Raw genomic sequence first — 21,568 nt, 5'->3', positions numbered from 1 at the left:
ACGTGAAGGTTGTTATTATTCCCACATTAGTAGAATTTCACAAAGTTTTATATGGCGCGATTATTTTTATTTGGAGTCACTTAGGAATCAGAATTACTGCTAATCTGATAAAAATCTTCACCATCAATGTGTGCTAATACTAAGCTGCGAGCTTGTTTAAATACATTATCTAAAGAAAGAGCATTATTCTCAAGCAATCTTTCAGCAATAAATGCTTCTCTAATTTATTTGTATTTCTTTCTGTTCAGCAGTAACTTGCTTAAATAAGCGTGTTGGACATAACTTGCAAATAGAAGCAAATTATTTCGCCAGTATTTTGAAACCGTGTTGCAATTCATTGCCTTGAATTATTGTAATAGGGTTTAATTTATGCGTTGAATGATTCATTTGGTGTTTTAAGACCTATTTCTTAATCTTTATGGGCACCGTCCGGTATATTATGTGCAAAAATGTGAAGAAAAAGATAATGATCATTTATTGATAATTCAAGCTTTATTTCTATGGCTGTAATGATTTGTAAGATTATGTGAAATTTCTGAAAGTATATGTCCACCGAGGGACTGATCTTCATTAAAGGATAGAACTAGTCTGGACACAAATACTTGTCCACTTTAAAATCTCATTTATTTATTTTTAGTAGAATAAATTGTATGAAGAAAGTAAGTTTATTCAACTAAAACATGATTCCTAAATATAACTTTTGTATTGAATTAAAGAGACTGATAAATTAACATTAATTACATACCTTTTTAAACAGAAGATTATTGTAGAAATAAGATTTACATCTTCATTTGATTCTTATAAAACCATTTTAAAAAGAGAGAGATTCTTGTTGTTTTTTTTTTAATTTGTATTATTTATTGACAAGAAGAACCGTCTTTAGTGGGGATGTTTGGTACTTTATCACATTGTCAAAAAAAATTAATATTATTTATTTAATTTTTTCCTGTAAACATAGATTAAATAAGTATAGCATAGTTACTATGGTATATTGTGTATACCATATGTCTCATCTATCCAAAAACGAAAATTATAATTTTCTGACATTTTTGTTTATTGACCATTGTCCCATTATTTTATAAAACTCTCAACCTATTTTTGATAGAAAATCATATTCAATAATCAAACATACTGAAGTACATGGAATGTTATTTTCTTTGTAGATTTCTCACTGAAAATAAAATTATTAAGTCCTATAAAGTTAGTTTTTAAACACTTGTTTAGTCATAAATATTGATTTATTATGTATTCAAAATTTGTATTCTTTTTGCATTTTATAATTTTAAAATATTAAAATTGTTTACAATGGCAACACAAAAATAGAAGGTATTTCCAGAAACCAAACAAATAAATGCTTACATCATAGTTAGTCACAAGTTTGAGAACTTTAAATGCATTATAATGTTCAAAAACAAAAAGGAGAAATATTATGCAATAAAGTAATCGGAGTTTAGGTCTTCACCTCCCAGAGAACTCGCTATTTCTTTACTCCAGGAGGCTGTAGTGGTAGGCCACGTTCTTTCCCACGTAGTTTTATGCCAATTGCCCGCTCAATTTTGCCGAGAACGATATTATTTGGTATTCCACGTCCTGCTTCATAATCGTTAACAATTTGTGGTTTTTCACAAATTTTTGTGGCCAGATCTTTTTGACTCATTCCCTTTGATTGTCTTCCTTGCATTATCAACTTTCCAAGATCTAAAGGAATTTTATCGTGTCGCAATTCCTCTGTTTCTCTATCCAGTTTAGCTGTATTTTTTGTGGTGCCATGCTGTTTATTTGTACCCGCACCATATTTTTGTTGAGTATCTACTGGTATTCCTTGACGTCGTGCTGCATTTACAGCTTGTTCAGTCTTTAAGGCTGATGCCTTTGGGGGCTTCTTGCGTAAGATGGTAACAGTGTCCCAATCCGACATTTTATTTAGGAGAATGTGTATTTTTAAGTTAAATAAGGATAAGCTTTTTTTCACTTTATTCAATATCGGAAATATAGAATTAGTTACGCAGACCTTAATAAAATGTGCTTGATTTTGTCATTACTTGACAATTTTTAGACATCAGACAGTAACTAAAAGACAGACTGCTATAAGGAACCACAGACTTATTTTTTATAATATATAGACAATCCACAGAAATGTATTAATATTACAATTTATGTAACTGTGATAATTATACTATAAAAATTTGCTTGAAATTGATAACCTCCGGGTTTTATTTTCAAGAAAATTTAATAAATCAATCTGTCCCTATTTCATCCTCTCCACCAAACGCTTCGGCCTAACCAATACTATTTCATTTTTCTACAAAGGAGCTCTGTCTATTATACTGATTACTGGTTTATATTTCAGAGAATCTGTGGAGCGCGAAAAGTAAATACACAGATTACTAACAGTCACCATATTAATAAAAAAGTGTTGAATAGCTTAAGAAAATATTTCCCTCGTATTTCAGAAGTGTGCAAATAAAAAAACACATGAATTAAAAATTAAAACTTAAAATGTCCTTCTCATTTGGATCTACTGCGTCTCAAGCTACTCCGTTTGGTTCAAGTTCAAAACGTAAGCCGAATTTCATACGTTTAACTTTTAAAATGTCTGTGTTTTTAAGAATTATATCTACATTCTAGCATCATTTTCATTTGGGAGCACTAACACTGCTACAACAAGTCAAGCAGGATTTAGTGGATTTGGAACTAGCACCACTTCATCAGGTTTTGGTAGCTTTGGCTCAACTTCAACTGCCGCAGGTACACACACTGTACTTAGTTGTGTATTTTTAGTCTTATCAATATTAAAAAAATCTTTTTTTAATTATTACATATCTTCTTTAAATAATCGTTGTTTTGTAGCAACACCCTTTGGTGGCCTAGGAAGCACTCCAGCATCTACAGCGCCATCCCTATTTGGAGGTACCACTTTTGGAAATACAGCTGCTAAACCAAATACAGGTCTGTATATGAAGATTTTGTACTTTCACAATAATAATCCCTTGCTGAAACCCTATATGTTGGTTGTATCAATGTGTTGTATCTTTTTCTTTTAGGTATATAGATAGATAAGTAGGTTATCATTCATAAATTTTGGTAACATTGTACATTCTTGTTGAATGACAACATCAGTTCTCTAATAGTATTAGCAATGTGCTTATTGCCCATATGGAAAAAAGTGGTTCATTGCCGTTATTTGAATGTTAATCAGGCTAAAGATTTACATTGTTAAGCCACTGCTCTCATTTTGTTGTAACTGATAATAAAGAATAATTGACTTGACTTTTAAAAATTTAACATACTCTAACATAAATTCCAGGATTTGGTACAGGAACTTTTGGAGCAAATACTGGATTTGGCACTGGTACATCAAATTTTGGTAGTACAGCACCATCATTTGGAACCAACACATTTGGCACAGGTTCTACCTTTGGATCAACATTTGGTAAACCAACTACAACAGGATTTTCTGGTTTTGCCACTGGACTCGGAACCACTTCAGCTTTTGGGCAACAGCAGCAACCACAGCAACAGGTTTGAATAATATTTCTTTTTATGTTAGGGAATGGATTGGCGGAATAAATAACTAAATATTGACTATATATACTAGCATATCACATAAACAACTAAAATATCCTAATTTTTTAATAAAAAGCACACTTATAAAATTTGACTTTTAAGCCACCTAATGTTGTAAGTTTCCGTGTATGTCACAAAGCTTTGTTATCATTTGTTCAGGAAATCTTTACTTTTTGACCTTTAGTTATAGATTATAGTGTATGGTTGAACATTGACCATGCTAAAGGAGTTTATTGGAGAACCCAAAAGAACAAGCATAATAATTCTCCATGGTCTGTTTCTTTGATGGTTTTCCAAAACCAAAGTTTTTTAAAACCTTTTTTGAGTCCCAGGAATTAGACCCATATTAATGTGTCTGGGTTGTATGGAGAATATTTCTAAGTTATAACAGTTCCTGGTTATTAAATAATCCTTGATAGTTAGCTGTTTATTTATAGTGGTTAAATTACATTTTAGCAACAGCAGCCCCAAGGACCAACAAATGCCCATGAAGCACTTGTAGCTGCTGTGTTCAGTTGCAATGTGTTTGGAGATGAACGGGACCAAGTTTTAGCTAAATGGAATTTATTGCAAGCTCAATGGGGCACTGGTGAATATTCCTTTAATACTCCTTGAGCCTATTTTAAAATAACTCATGAGCCTTTTTCCTATTTTATTATTCAACATAGACAACATACCATTGCCCAGCAACACTATCACAATGATTGAACGTGACTCTTAATAACATCTTTCTAATTAAACATCAATAAATCAGTCTAATGCACACTTAACTAAATTACTAGTTTGTCTCTTTCTGTCAAATTGTGCTAATAATATGATGATGTATGATGAAAAGGGATGGGCTATGTTTTTTTTTATGAAGAAGGGTGCATATATATTTTTTGTTTTATTAAAGCAGCAATATAAGTGCCTGCCTCATGTATTTTTAATTTATAATTTTTAAAAACTTTTTTGAATATACAATTATGAAAACTACAGATTCTGTAGGTTCTATTATTGTTTTATATGTATTATTTAATTTGAAAGAAGAAGAAGTTAATGTGTTGTGTTGTGTGAAGTGCTGACGAAGTTTATGGACATTTCTCATTTTTTTCCAAATTTAAGCCTTCTAAATGAAACTATATTTTACTGAACACAAGTGAAACTATCAATAAAGGATTGAACTTACTAGCCAAATTTCATATAAATATTTAGTAATTGTTCTTATGTACAAAAGTTTCATAATCGCAATTTACTGAAGTATCTTCTACCATAGGTCTTCTTTCTTTCAGCATATTTAAATCAATACTACTTTTCTTATTTTATTTTCAGGTCAAGCTTACTATAATAGAAGTGCACCACCGCTCGAGTTAAATGAGCAAAATCCATTATGCCGGTTCAAGGCTGTGGGTTATTCAAGGCTTGGTGGTAAAGAAGACAAAGATGGACATGTTGCTATGATGTTTAACAAACCAGAACAGGAAATAAAGTATGTACATATAAGAAAACACAAATTAAATAATGCTTAAAATATATATTGTGCAGAAATTAATTTTAAATTTTAAAAATTTGTTAATGGAGCGTTCAGATATTACGTCACGCAATTTTTGGAGACTCTTGATCCCCCCATGAAACGCGTCGTAACGTTTCTGTATCCAATAGTGACTCTTTATACATAAAACTTACATTATGTGGTGTAAAGTAATGAAAAGTGGAAAATAATATTAACAATAACGCGTAATTTGTCCCCGCCCCGCATCGTAATGTTCTAAAAGAGGACCCCCCCCCAAAATTCGTTACGTAATACTTGAACGCTCCCTAATTCAGATTAAATTAATTTATTAGTAATGAAAGTAAATATTGCACAGTAAGACAGAGATATTTCTAAATTGTTTGGTAATGATTTCTTAATGGACAAATATTAAGTATTGGTATAATTGGACAATTTAGTTATTGCAATAGAAAAGTAATATAATCGCTCTGGGTGAAAAATTAATTATATATTTACGTCAAAACGGAGGCCGGACATGTATGTACATGTTAGATGATTGCCAGTCTCGTCTGTTCTAAGGTACATTGGTACTCTTTGTTTTGTTAGTAAGCGAACAAAAATTACCTACTAAATCATATTATTTATGTAAGAAAAGTTAATATGTATTGATATACTCGAATACATAACGTAAATATCATAAATTTCGGCAAGGCCTCTCTATGGTTTCACGTTTTGATCACATTACAAAATACATAATATCAATATTTTTGACACAAGTTGTTTTATGTCTTCCAAAATGTGTTTTTAATTTCAGGAGCAATCAGCAGGGATTTATTACTTCGTTGGCTGGCCTTCTTGGTAATAAGCCGAATTTAGCTGCCAATATCGAGACTGTCAAAGCCGTGTCCGATAAAAAATGTCAGGTGAGAAATGAACTTTCTGTAATTGCCGGACTTTTTTTAATATTTTTGCATAAATAATATATCCATAATATTAAGTATATTTTGTATTGAAATAGAATCTATAAAATTCAAAATCATTTATTCATATAGGTAACACGATGTACACTTATGAACGTTAAAAACAGAAATGTATATAAAATGCTTCTAATTATACATTTACTTATTACGTCAGCAGATTTACAGCAATTTCCCCCCCCCCCCCCCTCTTTGTCAGCAAAATACATAACCATCTTAAGTTTTGTCGGCATCCTCGAAAATGAATTTAGTTTTCAAGCATAGACGATGTGTGGGTGGGTAATATGTATAAAAATGTAAATAATTACTGATGACATAATCACCAAATAACAAAATCATCTTACATAATACTTGAACGGCCCTTTAAGTGTGATTTAATATGTCACAAATCAAATAAATTAGACTCAACTCTGAATTAAGATTCATATAATACTCACTAACCCACTTATTAATAATATCTTATTGCCTTATTTTATTGTAGTTTTTACTATTTCGTCTCTTTCTACCAAATTGTGTTTATGCTGTGTTAGAGAGAGACACTTGAGTTCAAACGGTGCTATAGACTGTAAAGGAAATGCCAATGATTTTTCTGTCTATGTATATATAGGAGAATAAATTTTACAAGCGAAAGTTAAACATGAGACCCAAAAAATAAATCAATGGCGCTACAACCTTTGTTAGGTCTGGGCCTCAGATTACTGTATCTGTTTCATAATCATTTGTTAATCGAATAGGCGTGTGTGTGTGTGGTTGTACCCTGGCTCAGCATTATGCTTTGGAGCAGCCGTGTTCCACAGCAGTGGTCATGCTGTCAGAGACAGTTTGCGCCTCAGACGCAAAAAACGAAACTAATGTAATAATAATGATAGTAGAAAAAGTAATAATAGTAAAAATTTACAGTGTATGTAAAGAAGTCTTGGAAGATTTGTTTGTAAAATATATAGTAAATAGAAAATAATTCTTACTAAAATAAATAGATCAATACATATTTTTGCTATGCTTATTCATGTAATATAAAAAGATAAACATATTCAATAAATAAATAATTCTTCATACTCATAATTTATTTCCAAATTCCAATTGGAAATTGGTCGTCCTCTTGCACGGTGGGCTGACGAGCTTAATAAAGTTGGTGGAGAGGATTGGGAGAAAAATGCTCAAAACAAAGAGAGATGGAGCCAATTGGATATAAAAAAAGGAAAAATATATATGTGTACATGTATATATATATATATATTGCGTGTTTGTATATTTTGTTAACTTTACAAGGAATAAATGAGGCTTAATTATTATAATTATTCATAATTTATACAAATAGGAATAAGCAGAATATTTATGTATTTTTAAGTACGTCGTAAGGGAATGTCTAAGTACATTTCTACATCTTAACTTGACCATTAATTGAACTAGAATGGTTTAAATGTTGGTATAGGTTTGTTGGCATAGGTTTAAAAAAATAATTAGCTTTATTATAATTACTAGGTGGTGGTATACGTAGTGGATAAAGGTGCGGGTGGGTGCCATATAAACGCGTCTGAATTGAGCTCCTTTCTTAACAATGGAGCGGCTCGGAACACGCTGACTGGCGCGGGATGCACCAGCATAACTCCAGTTACAAGACCAACGCCACAGATGTTAGATCAGTACTTACAGGCTCCACCGCCAGGTATTGTTTCATTATTTTATAGATTTGGATGTTTTAGGCTTTTGTTTTGACAAAGTATCACTACATATTTTTAAATACCTTTAATATGATTTAAGTATAAAAGAGTGGGTTCACTTTCGTAAATATGATAAGGAATAGCTTTTATCAAAATTTAGTTTTTCGTTTTCAAAATTTAATTTAGATATTCTGGCACAATTATCAAAAGTCAACATGTGTTATTAAAAGAAAATGTGTCAATCTGTACCATGTATCATCAGTATGTGTACTCGCGATCTTTATTCAACAAGTGCCTGTACGGGACAATGCGACAAACATAATAATTATATCAATAGAAGTTTATTCATTATAGAAATACATACATCATCCTTTCAGACTATGGCCATACTAATATGATAATGTCGAGAAAAATAACATACAATAAAGTATATAATATTAAACACACAATATCGCTACTGTGAATTCACTCTGCAAACTTAAACATGTCGATATTGTCGAGACAGCGTTCAGTAAGCGCAACGTTTTGGATAAGGGGGATCTGTGCAAAAGACTGGTTCTTGCCAATTAAATATAAATAAAAAAACAAATTTCTAGGTATGGATATGCGCCTTTGGAAACAAGCTCAAGCTGACAACCCTGATCCAGAAAACTACATTCCTGTGCCCATAATTGGATTTTCTGAGGTATTTAATAATTTATGATATACTGAAAAAAATTGGTTTGACTCAAGAAATTGTTTTAATTAAATTAAAAAGCTTGTTCACCCATATATGTAATTATTGTTTTGAATTTTTAATATTTCCCTTCATATCAGTCTTGCTTATGTATGGTATATGACATAGAGTCATTATTTTTTAAATTTTATAATCTGTATAATTATTATTTTGTGTGGAAAGTCAACTGTGGCGGTTATGCGAACTAATATAATTCTAATTTACTTCATTTCATTGAGTGACAAAAATTATATATTGTTTCATATTAAGTATCGAGACTCTCCAACTATGATGACAGATGACAACTATGATGAGTGTTGTCAACATAAAATAATAAATCTTAAATTCCATGTCCTTTATTGTTATTTGTTAAATGTTAGTGTTTAGTCCGTATTGTAGATTTATATGTAAATATATAGAAAGCAATAAAATTAAAGTGTAATGTATATATAACAACTAACAATCGAATTTCAACTTTTTTTTAGGTGCATATTAAAAATTAACTTTATTATTTTCACCGATCAATCTCCATCGTGCCTTCTCCATCTACACGACACTGGCGAAGTATCTTGTGCCCAGTTGGTACAAATAAAAGCCATAAACAAGAATTGAATTGAATTAAATTCCATTATGGGTTTATTAACATGAACAAGTTTGATATTCGTAACTCAAGTATTTTTTTTGAGTCAACCCTGAGAACATTCGAACACTTACGGGAGCATGTATAGGGAACGGACACCGTATATATTGTTTGCAAGTGAAAGATCCATTGCTTAAAATAAATTGATGTTAGAGATGTTAATATAGCTAGCTTTTTATCTTTACCGCAGTTGTAATACTTATGTCTCAACAGATCAAATTCCGTGCACAATGCCAAACATCAGAGTCTGGTCTGCAAGCCAGCTATCTTCGTAAAGCGTCTGAAACATTGAGCGAGTTGCGTACGCGTCGCGCCGCTTCCGCAGCGACTCTTGCGCAGCTAACAGCGCGACTTAACTCCTTGAGACACACTTTATTACAGGTGGGTTTGATATAATAAATGTCTGGTATATTTAATTTTCAAGCTAAATACGACTTTAGGGTAAGAGTCGAGACAATGTCGAATCCAATAGCTTTTTGACATACGAAAGTCAAACTTAGCGTAAAGGCAAAAATCATTATTTCTCTGGAAGAACAGAAGAACGATCACCACCTTTTAATGATCACTAAAATGAACCAGAAATGTCCCATAGCAGGTTATAGAGCTTTGAACAAACTTTAAGTTTATTTTTGATCATGGAACTATATCAGCGTTTTAAGACAAGTTAGTTTATTAGATTTCTAAGCAATTTTTTTTCTCTCCGGGATTCCAGATGTATATGTACATATTGGAGGTCACAATATTATATAATAATTTAACTTGACGTCAATAAATTATATTTTTCACTACCAAACAAAGTTAAAGTTGTGTCTTAAAAAAATAAATAATGAAATATATTGTGTAAAGCTAAAAAATCAATCGATACAAAATATTTTTACGATCAAATAGTACAAAATTAATTCCAAATATCCTACTATATTTTATTTTCAGTTGATTAACAAAGATTTTAAATGAATTTATAGGTGATTGCACGTCAAGAAGTCCTGGGACGTGTCGGCGCAGCTTTAAGCCCCGAGGAAGAAGCGTCTCGTGCGAGATTACAAGAATTAGCCACACAACTGGCGGCCCCGCCCCTCTATAATGTAAGTACCGAAGGAGATAGGCCTCCATACACTTTCTATTATTATTTCTTTTGTGGGTGTGGGTTTAAAAGCTACGATGGGGGAGGCAGGGATTTCAATTATTACTTCTTTACACCACATCATTGTTAATTACGTATAAAGAGTCACTGAGTGGTCACGAAATGTTTTACTATTGGGTACAGAAAACCGTTACGGCGCGTTACACGAGGGTACAAGAATCTCCATACATTTAATACTTGAACGCACCCTTTAATTATAATAATTATTATTATTATTCGAAGCCAAAATTTGTTCATTTGTTTGTCAATACTATCTAACAATTGAGACATCTATCTAACTTAGAGCACCTCGTATGCACCATGCATATTTAAATAAAAACGTGTGCGTGTACTAGTGTACACACGTGAGAAGTGAAACTTGTTTATGGCCTTATTTTTCGAAAAATGATCTACTATATATGCAACTTTACAGAAATTGGTTAAATAAAGTTAAATTAGATAAAGTTTAACAAAAGGCTTTTACTATCGCAGACATTAATATAAATAATACAATTATTTCATTTTACCTTATTACTACTAAGATAAGTACAGGATTTCATTAATTGTAATATAATTATTACTATCATTGTTATCGTTATTATATATTTTTGTTATTAATGGCTTCGAATCAACCGTGAGTCAAATCAACAAACGGCGCGTAACGGAAAAATGTGACGCGTAACCGAAGAATGTGACGTTTTTTTTTACAACGCCGATAATGAAGTTTCACTTCAAAAAACTGCTCTCTTGGTTAAAATATTGGTAATTTAATATTTTATTTAATCTATTGATTGACGTTCATTTGACGTATTCATTAATCGTGGTTGTTAGCAATATATAATTTAGTTTCTCCGTTGTGGTTTAAAACATTCTTATTCCACCGTCTATGTCAGGCACAGAAGCCCGATCACTTACTTAAAGGCAAGTCCTTATAGTAAAAAAAATGTTTAGGAAATACATATAGAAATGGGAGGCCAAGATTAACAGCTATAGCGCCACTGGTTTTTTTATTTTTAGTATTAAGAGAGGTAACGACAAAACCTAATGACTTTACGGTCTATATTAAACTATTAATTAAATATTATTGTTACCCAAAGAAAACTTAAAAAACGGCATCGCTTGTATACATTATGACATTGACATTATGCCTTTATTCATAAATATTTTTCTACTAATATGTAAACAATTTTATTTCTTTACCATTACATTGTTTAGTCAATAAAATATACGTGTGGATATAATAATAAATATACAGGATCTTTAAACAAGAATGGCATGTATATGTAAGATTACGTATTATGTATTAGTAGATTTGTATCAGTAATATACAAAAGTTTATCTTTTCACTGGCCGATGATAATTTTTAGTCTTTTTCGATAAGCATAATTTGGAAAGAAAATATTTTCAATACCGTGGTTTCAATACCGTCAATTGAATAATGTAAAAAATATTATTTCTATACAAAACGCTTATAAGATTTTTTAGTCTAAAAGATTATGATTATTGGTATAGTTCAAAATCGTGTTATAAAATAGAAGCCCTTATTTAATGAATGAAACTTAATTCATATAGCAATAGATTGCGATATTAAAAGTTAGTTCATACAACATTTTTAGTCTTTATTCATACTGAATTAGAACCGTGATCCGTGGACTTTATCACTTTGATATGACAAAAGATAAAACATAGCAGACATCAATTACCTAAAACCTCACTGCTTGGCATTCACTTGCCGCGTGTCGTTATCGGTCTTATCTCCAGACGTTTGCATAGACATCGTATGTGGTACGTGAGTTTTATCTACGAAGGTTTTGCAAAATTACATTGTCATTCATAATTTTCTTTAATTTATGTAAAAATTGTAATTTAACTTCTAAAAATCTTAATGATAGCTGGTATTATGAAGCATATGTAATTTGCTGTTTCAGTCTCATTTGATGAGTATGTAATCCCATTTGATTTAATCTTAGTCTGGCCATAAATACTGTTACAATTGAAAATTAACAAAATATTACATTGGAATCTGTCATTTTTATATGATTGTTCATTGAGTCATTTTGGCGCCAATATATTGTACAATATTTTGCGGTATTAAAATGGAGTGTGGTGATAAAGAGAACCGAAACGCTGTGATTGCATTACACAAAGTAGCCAAATGCAATTTTTAAAACTCCATACGTTTGCTTATTAGTAAAATGTTTGTGTACTGGGCTGTTAGGTACAACGAAACCTCCTCTGTTTGTAACAGAAAAATATCTGGCCATCCACGTCGTCCTCCTACGAAAAAGGTAAGGGTAAGGGAAACCTTAAAGCTTTAACCACCTTTTTCGAATTTGAAGAAATCCTGTGCGAAAGCAAAAGATTTTATCTCGGGAGATGAAGATAATACCATGTCGCGTATTTTTAAAGATGACTTAGGATTTGTGCCTATAAGAGACGTACTAGTCATTTCTTAACTGATATTTTAAAATAGATAAGGGTGGTAAAACCGAAACAACTACTGAAGCGGTACCCAAAGGGAGGTCACAGAAAAAAAATTGTTTTAGGATGAGAAATGTTTTACAATCGAGCAACATTTTAACAAACAATATGACCGTATTTATGCTCTAAGGAAGCTTTCCAATTAGTTGACAGAGTGCAACGTGGCCACTATCCGACTTGATGAACAGTGATGGTTTGGCAAGGTATTAGCTATGAAGGAGTGACTGAGCCATACGTTTGTGAAAAAGATATCAAAACATCGGCACAAGTGTATCAAGATACCATTCTCTAAAAGGTAGTGAAGCCCCTTAACAACAGCATGTTTAAGAACCAAGAATGGTCCTTCCAGCAAGACTGCGCCGGGTCATAAAGCTCGGTCTCGTTGTTTGCAAACGAACGTTTCGGACTTAAACGGAGTTGAAGACTGGCCGTCGTTTAATCCCGTTCTTAATCCGCTGGAGCGTAAGGCTTGCTTTAAACGCCATGATAATTTTGAGTCCTTAAAACAATCCCTACGATTGACAGTAAAGAATTTTCCCATGGAAAGAGTGCGTGCTTCTATTGATAACTGGCCTCAACGTTTAAAGGAATTTATTGCAGCCAATGGTGATCCCATTTATGTTTTAAATTAACACACTGTTAAAGTAATAAATGTTATTCGCATTAGATTCTGACATGCAATTACCAAAATCAATAATTCGTTAAACAGTTGTTGAAAGAATTCGTAAGTGAATTCAAGAACGTTGGATGTAAACGAATTTAAAAAAATTGCGCTGCGTGATGCTTTTAAGTATATTTATGCCTATATACAACATTATGGATTGTACAAAATAATAGATAGAAAAAAGTATATATAAGACTAGGTGGTCTTATATATTCTCACACGAAAACTATGTCATAGATAAAATTGTCTATTATCGTCCTTTCTCTATGTAATGAAAAACGCGTAAGCTTAGTTTTATAATAGATGAATCGGAATGATTGCACATTGCCTCGTTTCATAAAAACGTAAACACAATTTGACAGAAAGAGAACTAAAAGAGCCTATCTGCATGAAACTGGTTTAGTTTTTATGATTAAGGTGTATGTATGTAATGTAAACATATAGCTGCTAGTTGCATATCGTTGCTGGTAATAAAGTATTAATATCATGAAATAAAAACTGAAATTATCTCAGATACCATTATTTTTCCAAATCAGGAAAAGATTGTATGTAGCCTGGAAAATTTTGAACACTCGAGAGATTACGTCCAATATCCATGTTAGGGTCATAACATGATCGCGTGTTAGGTTTTATATCGGTATTATCTAAGGAACTGGTTTTAACTGGTGCAACAGGTGATTGTCATTTTTGAATCATTAACTCATGACAGTGCATTGATAAAGAATAATATATCTGACTTCAAGCTCACCTTAATGCGTGTTATAGAATATCGCGAAGACGTTTTATGAGTTCATTATTGCACGACTGAAATTTTCTACTAGTAAATAAACTTACAATTACTGGACAGATTTCCATAATTCTATAGAATTGGTATAGTATCTTCTACGTTTTTACCCACAATATACAATATTGATATTCATTATAAACTTGTTTTCTACCTTTAAATTGATAGAAAAAAATCGATTAATTGTCCCATAACATACCAACTTTGCAAATAAACGTTATTGTAGTTTTTGTAAGATAGCTTTCTGAAAAAATGCTCGATTATGAAAATATAGTATTCTCAGTGAAAATAAAACTGATATACAGTTTTATTAAATAATAATTTCATACAGTTGATTCCAGTTTAAATATAGTAAGTTCAAAAAAAAGCAAATGTTAAAAAAAGAGTATACTCTTCCCTCAAAGGCAGGCAACGCATTTTGGGCGACCCATAGCCTTGTTTATCATAATAAAAATAAGCAAAGACAAACGTACCGACTGGGTCAGTCGTTTATTGTACAATAAACAAAAATTTTAAGAATTAATTAATTGATATTGCCTGTCTCGGTCGTCGTAATCTTACTAAAAGATAAGTGCCTTCGCAATTTTTTTCTAATTTGTTTTGTTATTAAATTATAATATTTCTTCTATTCTAGTAACTCTATATTTATTATTTTACATCCGAGTAGAAAAATTGACGATTCATAGCTGTACGCCTATTAGTTTGAATTTAGGATTCGTATAATAATAGTTAATAATCATTAGATATTTATAATTTAATCGGTTCCATTACTTATTATCAAAACGATATAATAAATATTATCTGTTTAAATAATTTGTTATCTATGGTATAATAAATGTAAGTTTGCTTTCACGGTCACAAATGTCTAGTCAGAATTTGTAGTCACTAATTGTATTTTTTATTAGATTTATAACCAAACAGTTACGTAAGCGTCTGGTTTTTACGTCACAATGCACAATGCCATTTTTTAATTTTTGTTACCTTATTCAATTTTAAATTGAGTAAAATGTTTGAAATTAAAGGAAAAATTATATTAGAAACACGTGACATAACACATAAATAAGGGACTTATACGTACTAACGAATTTTAACAGTGTCTTATAATTTTCTTCGCAGGGTCGATTGAATGAGCTATTATGCGCGGTGCGACTTCAGCGCAGCGCCTGCGCGGGCGCACCTTATGAGAGATATCATTTGGACCCAGGTAATAAAAATCCCCTTATTCTTTAATAATTGGGAATTCACACTATCCATATTTGGTTCGCTCCTAAAGAAATACGTGATATTCTCCATGTACAAAATTCCCGAAAATATTGTAATATTTTTTAATCATTTAGGTGCGCAAGAAGACGTAAAGCAATTCCTGTCTTTCCAACAACGTGGTATGGCCCATTTGATGGATACAGCTAAAAAAGATCTTGCAGCCCTCAACACTATCGCAGAGGGGATGGCCAAACTTGTCCGAGCCTAGCACTACGCCCCACAATTATCAGACATACACATATGCTGGTACACATAGGACATCAATTTAAGTCCACCCAAATGTACCTGCTCGAAATGTAGCCGATTATGGACGGATACTAAGGGTAATAGATTTAGCGCTCTTGTATGTTAAAATTTTAAACGTTCTGGAAGTCTGATTAGTCATTGTTGATCATTAAATGAAACCATTGAGTGTATTTTATGTTTAATTACTTTTTGTCATATTATAAAGCCAGTCAAAACATCTTCGTCTTGCAAATATAAAGAAGGTTGATATGGTGGAGTATGTATTTGTAACTAGTTTAGGCTCTAAGAGTCTCTATAAATATTTTTGTTATCATTCTTGAAACTAATATTTTTTATTAAATTAAATTTGTACAATTGTAATTCTGTAGTTATGTTCCATACATAATTAATTCAGTGAATTATATTTTTGAATAAATGTAACTATAAAACTAGTTTTTATGTTTTTTCTCATAAATTATTTCAACTTTCTTGCTACTACTAATTATTTTTGCACATATCTGGAACCCTTATATTAATGACAATTAATCAGTAGGTGAGTAAAACGAAAGTTAGCATAAATAATCTATATTATTGTAACAACTAACTTTTAGTACTTAAATCTAAGGGTAACTCCGTATGCCTAAGTCCTTCAATTGGTCTGCATTGAATACGTTTAGCACATATTAAATTCAATGGAACATCTGAATTTTCCGGAAATGAATTTTCCACGTCTATTCTACTTTCGTAGTATTGAGGCCTGTAAAGAGGGTAGTCCTGTGTAGAGTAACTCAACGTGTGATCATACATTCTGGTATATACTGGATAGGTTTCTTGAGGTTCCTTATACACTGGCTCAGTTCGGATATATGTTGGGTGGTAGTTCACTGGATACGATTCTGAAATATGGTATGTGTATGGTGATATCCTATGGTCGATCACAGGATCTATGGTTTCGCGCATTGGGGATATACTCTCAGCTCGTGGTGCTAATTTTGGATTCTCCTTTTCTGTGAAGTGTTTGTATGCCTTGACGTGTTTACGCAAGCTGGACGGATCGGTGTACCGTTTGGTGCAACCTGGTGCTTTGCAGCAGTACGGCTTGTCTACTTTGTGAGTCCGTGTGTGTTTGAAACGATCGCTAGAATTTGAATACGCTTTGCCGCAGCCCTGAGAAAGAAAGAAATAAATTACTAAATATTCAACTTCACATATAGTCATATTAAATCATGAAGAGGTTGCCTAAAAGATAGAAGGAATTATCAGAGGCAAGAATACAGAACAAGAACTATTTGGATACGGGACTTTACTTTAATTGATAACAAGAAGATAAACAAAACAGATGAGTTTAAATAATATTTACCTCATATGGACAGACGTAAGGTTTTTCCCCGGAATGCGACCGGAGATGAATTTTGAGGTTTTCCGCCCTTGAAAAGCTTTTCTGGCATTGATTGCAAGTGTGAGGACGCTCATTAGTGTGAATTCTCATGTGCACTATCATTTTGTATCTGTAAAGAAAATCTGGTTAGATTTTATATAATAAATTATAATTATTGCGCTGTTGTTAATAATTTTCATAATTATTTCAAGAGAATTTTAGAGGGGTGTTTTTTACTAAGTCTATTTAAAAACAAGAAAGAAACTATTTAAAAAAAATTACCTTGCATTAAAACCTCTTTGAGATCTTGTACACCCCCTCCAACAACAGTAGAAGTATCCATCGCTATGCGCATGCGCATGGACTCTCGCTACGTGTGCCGACAGACGAGAAACGGAATCGAATCTTACGCCGCATCCTCTCCATTCGCATATGCATTCATCTGATCCCGAATCATTGAGTCTCTCTGGTGACAAACTTCCACAGGAGTCACTGTCCGAAATCTAAATAAAAAAAATAGATTAAAATTCTTTAAGTAGATTATGTACAGAGGAGTAGGATGGATTAGTATCGCTGGTTAAGTAGGTATGGTAGATATCTTATATTTTTTTATGCACCTAAAAATCTCGGACATTTTATTACTGTCTAGTTATTGTATTAATAACGCACCTGTGGTGGTGGGGGTGGCACTGTAACAGATCGAGCGACATAGGGCGCGAAACGTTCAGTTGGAATCCATGGTACTCTGCAACCCTCATGCAATTCTGGTCTCCACGTCGGAAAGAGCAACATTTTTGTAACAGTGGTCACTTCACAATCGCTGTGTAAAATGAAGTATGTATCTACAACGTTGCCTATTTATAATGTCTGCCAGTGATATAACACTGATAAGGAATCCCCTGCGAATATCGCTTAGATTACCGCTAACGCTCACAACAAAACTATTTGATTCTACTTTGAAAATTTTAATTAATGCACGTGTGTACACGACTGAGAGTTTGGTATAAAGTAAATGATGTTGTCATGTTATCAGAAGCCGCTCGCTTCGGCCTGTGTCCAGTTAATACCAGTATGATAGGCCTCAGTTCATAGGTGACTGATACCACCGTGTTTATGTTATGCGACCTCAGTCTTCATTGGGGATTGGGCGTTTGGCAATACTGAATTTTGCTATTGCAATTTTGCTCATAGGTTTTATGAGAAATAGCGTTAAATCACCTCTACGTAGGATTCAGGACTACCTTCGTCAGTTGTTGGGTATAATTTCTCCCAAAAAAATATTTTTTTATGTTTCCATATGTTTTGTATATAACAATTCGGTGAATATTTAGAATTCAGAGATATTCGAGAAAAATACGTTTTAAATACGTAATGGTCAAAACGAAAAGTTAAAATATAGGTCTTTTAGAACTTAATTTAAATACAAGTCTAGAATAAACATTGATCTATCCTGCGTCACAATGAATGTTGCGCTCATTATATTCTTGATTGAACGAGTTATTCTTTATCAGTGTGCGTGTGTGAGTAGCGTACGTGTGGACGTGCATTATATTGTGTGGATTGTCGCGGCCCCCTGCGGCCGGTGCGTGCGCCGGTTTCAGCCGGTTCTCTTATCTTTAACTCTTGTTATGACGAACTATTGACGTAATTATCACAGGCCAGTTTTTAATTGTTGTGTATGTAATGAAAAATTCTCTTTATATACAGGAAAATACTTTGTAATAGTCATTTACCCATCCAACCGCTAACACAACGTTATGTAGGAATCTGGTTAACTGGTAGTACCGTTTTATGTTTTTCTTGGATTCAATAGAGTTCAACCAACACAAATAAGTTATATATGCCACCTACTTATAGTCAAATCTTGGTTTCTCCCTGGTGTTTTGAACAGGAGTATAAACGTGCAAGTACATTGTTTATGCCGTTGACGCCAACTTTGACTCAAGCCTAGATTAAACCGGTTGACTGTTATCTGTTGTCTCCAAGCGTTAAATATTTCATCATGAGCAAAATACTTTGTCATGGTTGTTTTTGCAAGTGATTTGGAGAGAAAATAAATTCTTTTTGCGATGGAAGTACAGTTGACTTAGTTGTTCAAAGATAATTTGTAAAAAGAGACAAATTTGACAAAATATAGTAATGACCTTAAAGTAACCATAACTTCTATTCTTTGAATGCATAGCGACTACGCTTGGAACTTTATAATATGCTTTAACAATGGTTAAAGCAGATTAACTGCTTATTCAAAAATTATCCGCGAATTATACTTTAATTAAAATTCAGCGTGAACTACAAGTGCGTACATACTGCAGAAGTATTTCATACAAAGTAAATTAACAAATTTTGGTAATCTAGAATAATGATAATTATATGTACGTTATTATAAATTTTATGTGGAATAAATAAAATGTAGTTTTATTTTATACACGAGTCTATTAATCACACATTCAATAATAAATATTAATAATAACATCATGGGCTGTTACGATAATCGGTTTTTACGACCAAATGTGAGTAGTCCATGTCGTTATAATAGATTTTGACTGTATTCCATCCTGGCAGTCTATTACTTAGACAACCTTGCAAACTGTTAGTACTGGTAGAATGCCATATCCACGTGTATCTGATTTTAATGTGACGAATAGCAATTTCGCTAAACAACCAGAACTTCTTATAGACTCAGAGAAACATAGTGTATGGAGTTATTTTGTTTAGTGTTTGAGATAAGTTTATTGCTTACTGGATTAAATAGGGTTAGTTGATATATCGTCTCGAACTGTAATCGTTTAGTAAATTGTGATTTCACAATGCCGGCTACATACGTCTGGAGGCAATATAGGAGTGGAGGCACCCAGGTGTAATATTTTTATTTGTTGATCAAATATGTATGATAAATGAATCAGGCGTTACTTCGCTGAAACCCATTTTAGGCTAATGCTAATTACACACACACACACATATATAACATCTTTTAATAATATATATATATATTATTAAAAGATCTAAAACAAAGCGTCTAGACACGGAATTTCCACTCACCGATAGAGCCATTGGGGTACTTGCTGATTGCTTGAGAGGACAAATATATATTGAAGATAAATATATAATATAATGGTGTTCGAACAAAGTACTGTAGGTAAAAATAAAACGCAAAAAAAAATTCAAAGAAATAGTTGTTAACTAGTGCTCAGTCTGAATTTGTTTCCTTTTCTTCTGAATCTCTATTATAGAGGCCCCTTTTTGTGGAGGCCCTCCCCTAAATTCGCCTTTCCCTGAATCCGCTTGATAGTATTATTCTAGCAGACCAATGTCTACAGATACGTATGTAACTTTATTTATAGAATGTACCTAATGCTTATCGCCAGACGTGATTATCGTTCGGTTGATATTGGTGATACATGTGATACAACGTTTGCATGAGCTACTCCGTCTTTGATCACTTTACATATGAAAATCACGCTTTCCCCTCATGATTTTATTCAAGTACAATATATATTTCAATCTCTTGCATAATTTCATGATTGTTTCATAAAGTTATGTGGATTTTTTCAGGCAGTACCGCGTGATATGTGCGTGTACCGATCAACGACTTCTATCGTACCCATAACCGTAACCAACGCAATTCAAATAGATCACAGATAATTTTCTGTTGGCAGTCTCGTAACTTCACGTTGGGACATCATATATTTGCGTATGTGTCATTGGAAATTTAGTTAACACCTACTTGGTGATCTGTCTTTGGTGCCCTTCCAAAAGTTATTATATACTATGAAAAGAAGAACAGTACCGAATCAATGGATTGATTCTTATTTTTTATAATTAATACTGTTGATTATGTGTTATCAAATCAAAAATATATATTTTCATGTAAACACGTAAAGTACCAAGTAGCATATATTAATTTGTAAAATGTATTACATTACCAATAACTATTTTTCGAACTCGATTAATCGGCAAATTTTTAAAGAATTAATCTATTGGTCCAAAGGTTGGGATTTATTTACCTCAGTGGAGAAATTTAAGAGGACATTACAATTTTGTCACTATTTATAAAACATTACCAAACCAATTTGATACAATGGATGGTGCTTGCTTTTGAGTCCGTGTGTCTGCATGTTAATTTTCATCAGTGTAAAACAAAACCTGAATATACACTCGATCAGGCGTTTACAATTCAAAATAGGTTTATATAGACGTATAAGTTAAACACCTTTTATTAAATACGGAGGGTAGTTGATATATTTCAAAATAATTATTTGGAAATCCTACTAATAAGAGATCCTAAAAAAATAAAACTACCCAAATCAGACAGACGTTTCGCAGTCATCACAAATCAAAAAAATAATTTGAAATTTATCCTCGAATAGAAAATACATTTCCCAACATATTTATTATATACATACATATGCCAAAATTCTTACCATTTAGCTGGCACAGCATATATTTCACGCATAAAAAGTCCTACACAGTCTACTGTCCGCCAACTACTATTATAATTAGGTACTTTCCCGCCAAAAGGCTCGACCACACGCGAACTATATCAAAATAAAAATACTAAAATAGCGTGGTGATTGTGTCGCGGTGAAATTGAAACGCGATTTGCTCTTCGTGCCGTGTCCATT

The 21,568-nt window shown here is 32.4% G+C and overlaps 3 protein-coding genes across 5 annotated transcripts; 1 reads left to right on the top strand and 2 right to left on the bottom strand.

The window, feature by feature from the left end:
• Positions 1-1,233: 1,233 nt before the first annotated feature.
• LOC123706813 (endothelial differentiation-related factor 1 homolog) lies at positions 1,234-2,057 on the bottom strand. The gene has a single exon (XM_045656270.1). It carries the CDS (start codon positions 1,916-1,918, stop codon positions 1,478-1,480), a length of 441 nt encoding a protein of 146 aa, XP_045512226.1. The 5' UTR covers positions 1,919-2,057; the 3' UTR covers positions 1,234-1,477.
• A 303-nt stretch (positions 2,058-2,360) lies between these two features.
• Positions 2,361-16,004, top strand: LOC123706811 (probable nucleoporin Nup54). 2 transcript variants are annotated; one of them, XM_045656267.1, is made up of 14 exons: positions 2,364-2,560; positions 2,629-2,748; positions 2,851-2,949; positions 3,308-3,522; positions 4,024-4,156; positions 4,879-5,035; positions 5,853-5,961; positions 7,498-7,681; positions 8,273-8,361; positions 9,245-9,412; positions 9,994-10,113; positions 15,197-15,284; positions 15,418-15,559; positions 15,617-16,004. In XM_045656267.1, exons 1-13 carry the CDS (start codon positions 2,500-2,502, stop codon positions 15,549-15,551), a joined length of 1,677 nt encoding a protein of 558 aa, XP_045512223.1. In that variant the 5' UTR covers positions 2,364-2,499; the 3' UTR covers positions 15,552-15,559; positions 15,617-16,004. The 2 variants fall into 2 exon arrangements, with proteins under 2 accessions (XP_045512222.1, XP_045512223.1); XM_045656266.1 differs by having other exon boundaries at positions 2,361-2,560; positions 15,418-16,003.
• A 133-nt stretch (positions 16,005-16,137) lies between these two features.
• LOC123706812 (zinc finger protein GLIS2-like) lies at positions 16,138-21,430 on the bottom strand. Of its 2 annotated transcripts, none has more exons than XM_045656268.1 (5): positions 21,368-21,430; positions 17,616-17,766; positions 17,229-17,449; positions 16,929-17,076; positions 16,138-16,735 (listed from the first exon to the last, which is right to left on the bottom strand). In XM_045656268.1, the coding sequence occupies exons 1-5, from the start codon at positions 21,397-21,399 to the stop codon at positions 16,169-16,171; spliced, it is 1,119 nt and encodes a 372-aa protein (XP_045512224.1). In that variant the 5' UTR covers positions 21,400-21,430; the 3' UTR covers positions 16,138-16,168. The 2 variants fall into 2 exon arrangements, with proteins under 2 accessions (XP_045512224.1, XP_045512225.1); XM_045656269.1 differs by lacking the exon at positions 21,368-21,430 and adding an exon at positions 20,295-20,388.
• Between the last annotated feature and the right edge of the window lie 138 nt (positions 21,431-21,568).

The sequence above is a fragment of the Pieris brassicae genome, chromosome 3 (genome assembly GCF_905147105.1).
Source record: "Pieris brassicae chromosome 3, ilPieBrab1.1, whole genome shotgun sequence".
Taxonomy (NCBI): Eukaryota; Metazoa; Arthropoda; class Insecta; order Lepidoptera; family Pieridae; genus Pieris; species Pieris brassicae.
This window is presented reverse-complemented; position numbering and strand designations above follow the sequence as displayed.

What these genes read in the sequence shown, in the direction of transcription:
- LOC123706813 (XM_045656270.1), bottom strand. Translation starts at nt 1,918, where the DNA reads ATGTCGGATTGGGACACTGTTACCATCTTACGCAAGAAGCCCCCAAAG.
- LOC123706811 (XM_045656267.1), top strand. Translation starts at nt 2,500, where the DNA reads ATGTCCTTCTCATTTGGATCTACTGCGTCTCAAGCTACTCCGTTTGGT. An exon ending in CTCAACTTCAACTGCCGCAG is followed by an intron (nt 2,749 to 2,850) that starts GTACACACACTG and finishes GTTGTTTTGTAG; the next exon opens with CAACACCCTTTGGTGGCCTA. An exon ending in GCAAGCTCAATGGGGCACTG is followed by an intron (nt 4,157 to 4,878) that starts GTGAATATTCCT and finishes TTTTATTTTCAG; the next exon opens with GTCAAGCTTACTATAATAGA.
- LOC123706812 (XM_045656268.1), bottom strand. Translation starts at nt 21,399, where the DNA reads ATGCGTGAAATATATGCTGTGCCAGCTAAATG. An exon ending in TATGCTGTGCCAGCTAAATG is followed by an intron (nt 17,767 to 21,367) that starts GTAAGAATTTTG and finishes CATTTTACACAG; the next exon opens with CGATTGTGAAGTGACCACTG. An exon ending in CTTACGTCTGTCCATATGAG is followed by an intron (nt 16,736 to 16,928) that starts GTAAATATTATT and finishes TTTCTTTCTCAG; the next exon opens with GGCTGCGGCAAAGCGTATTC.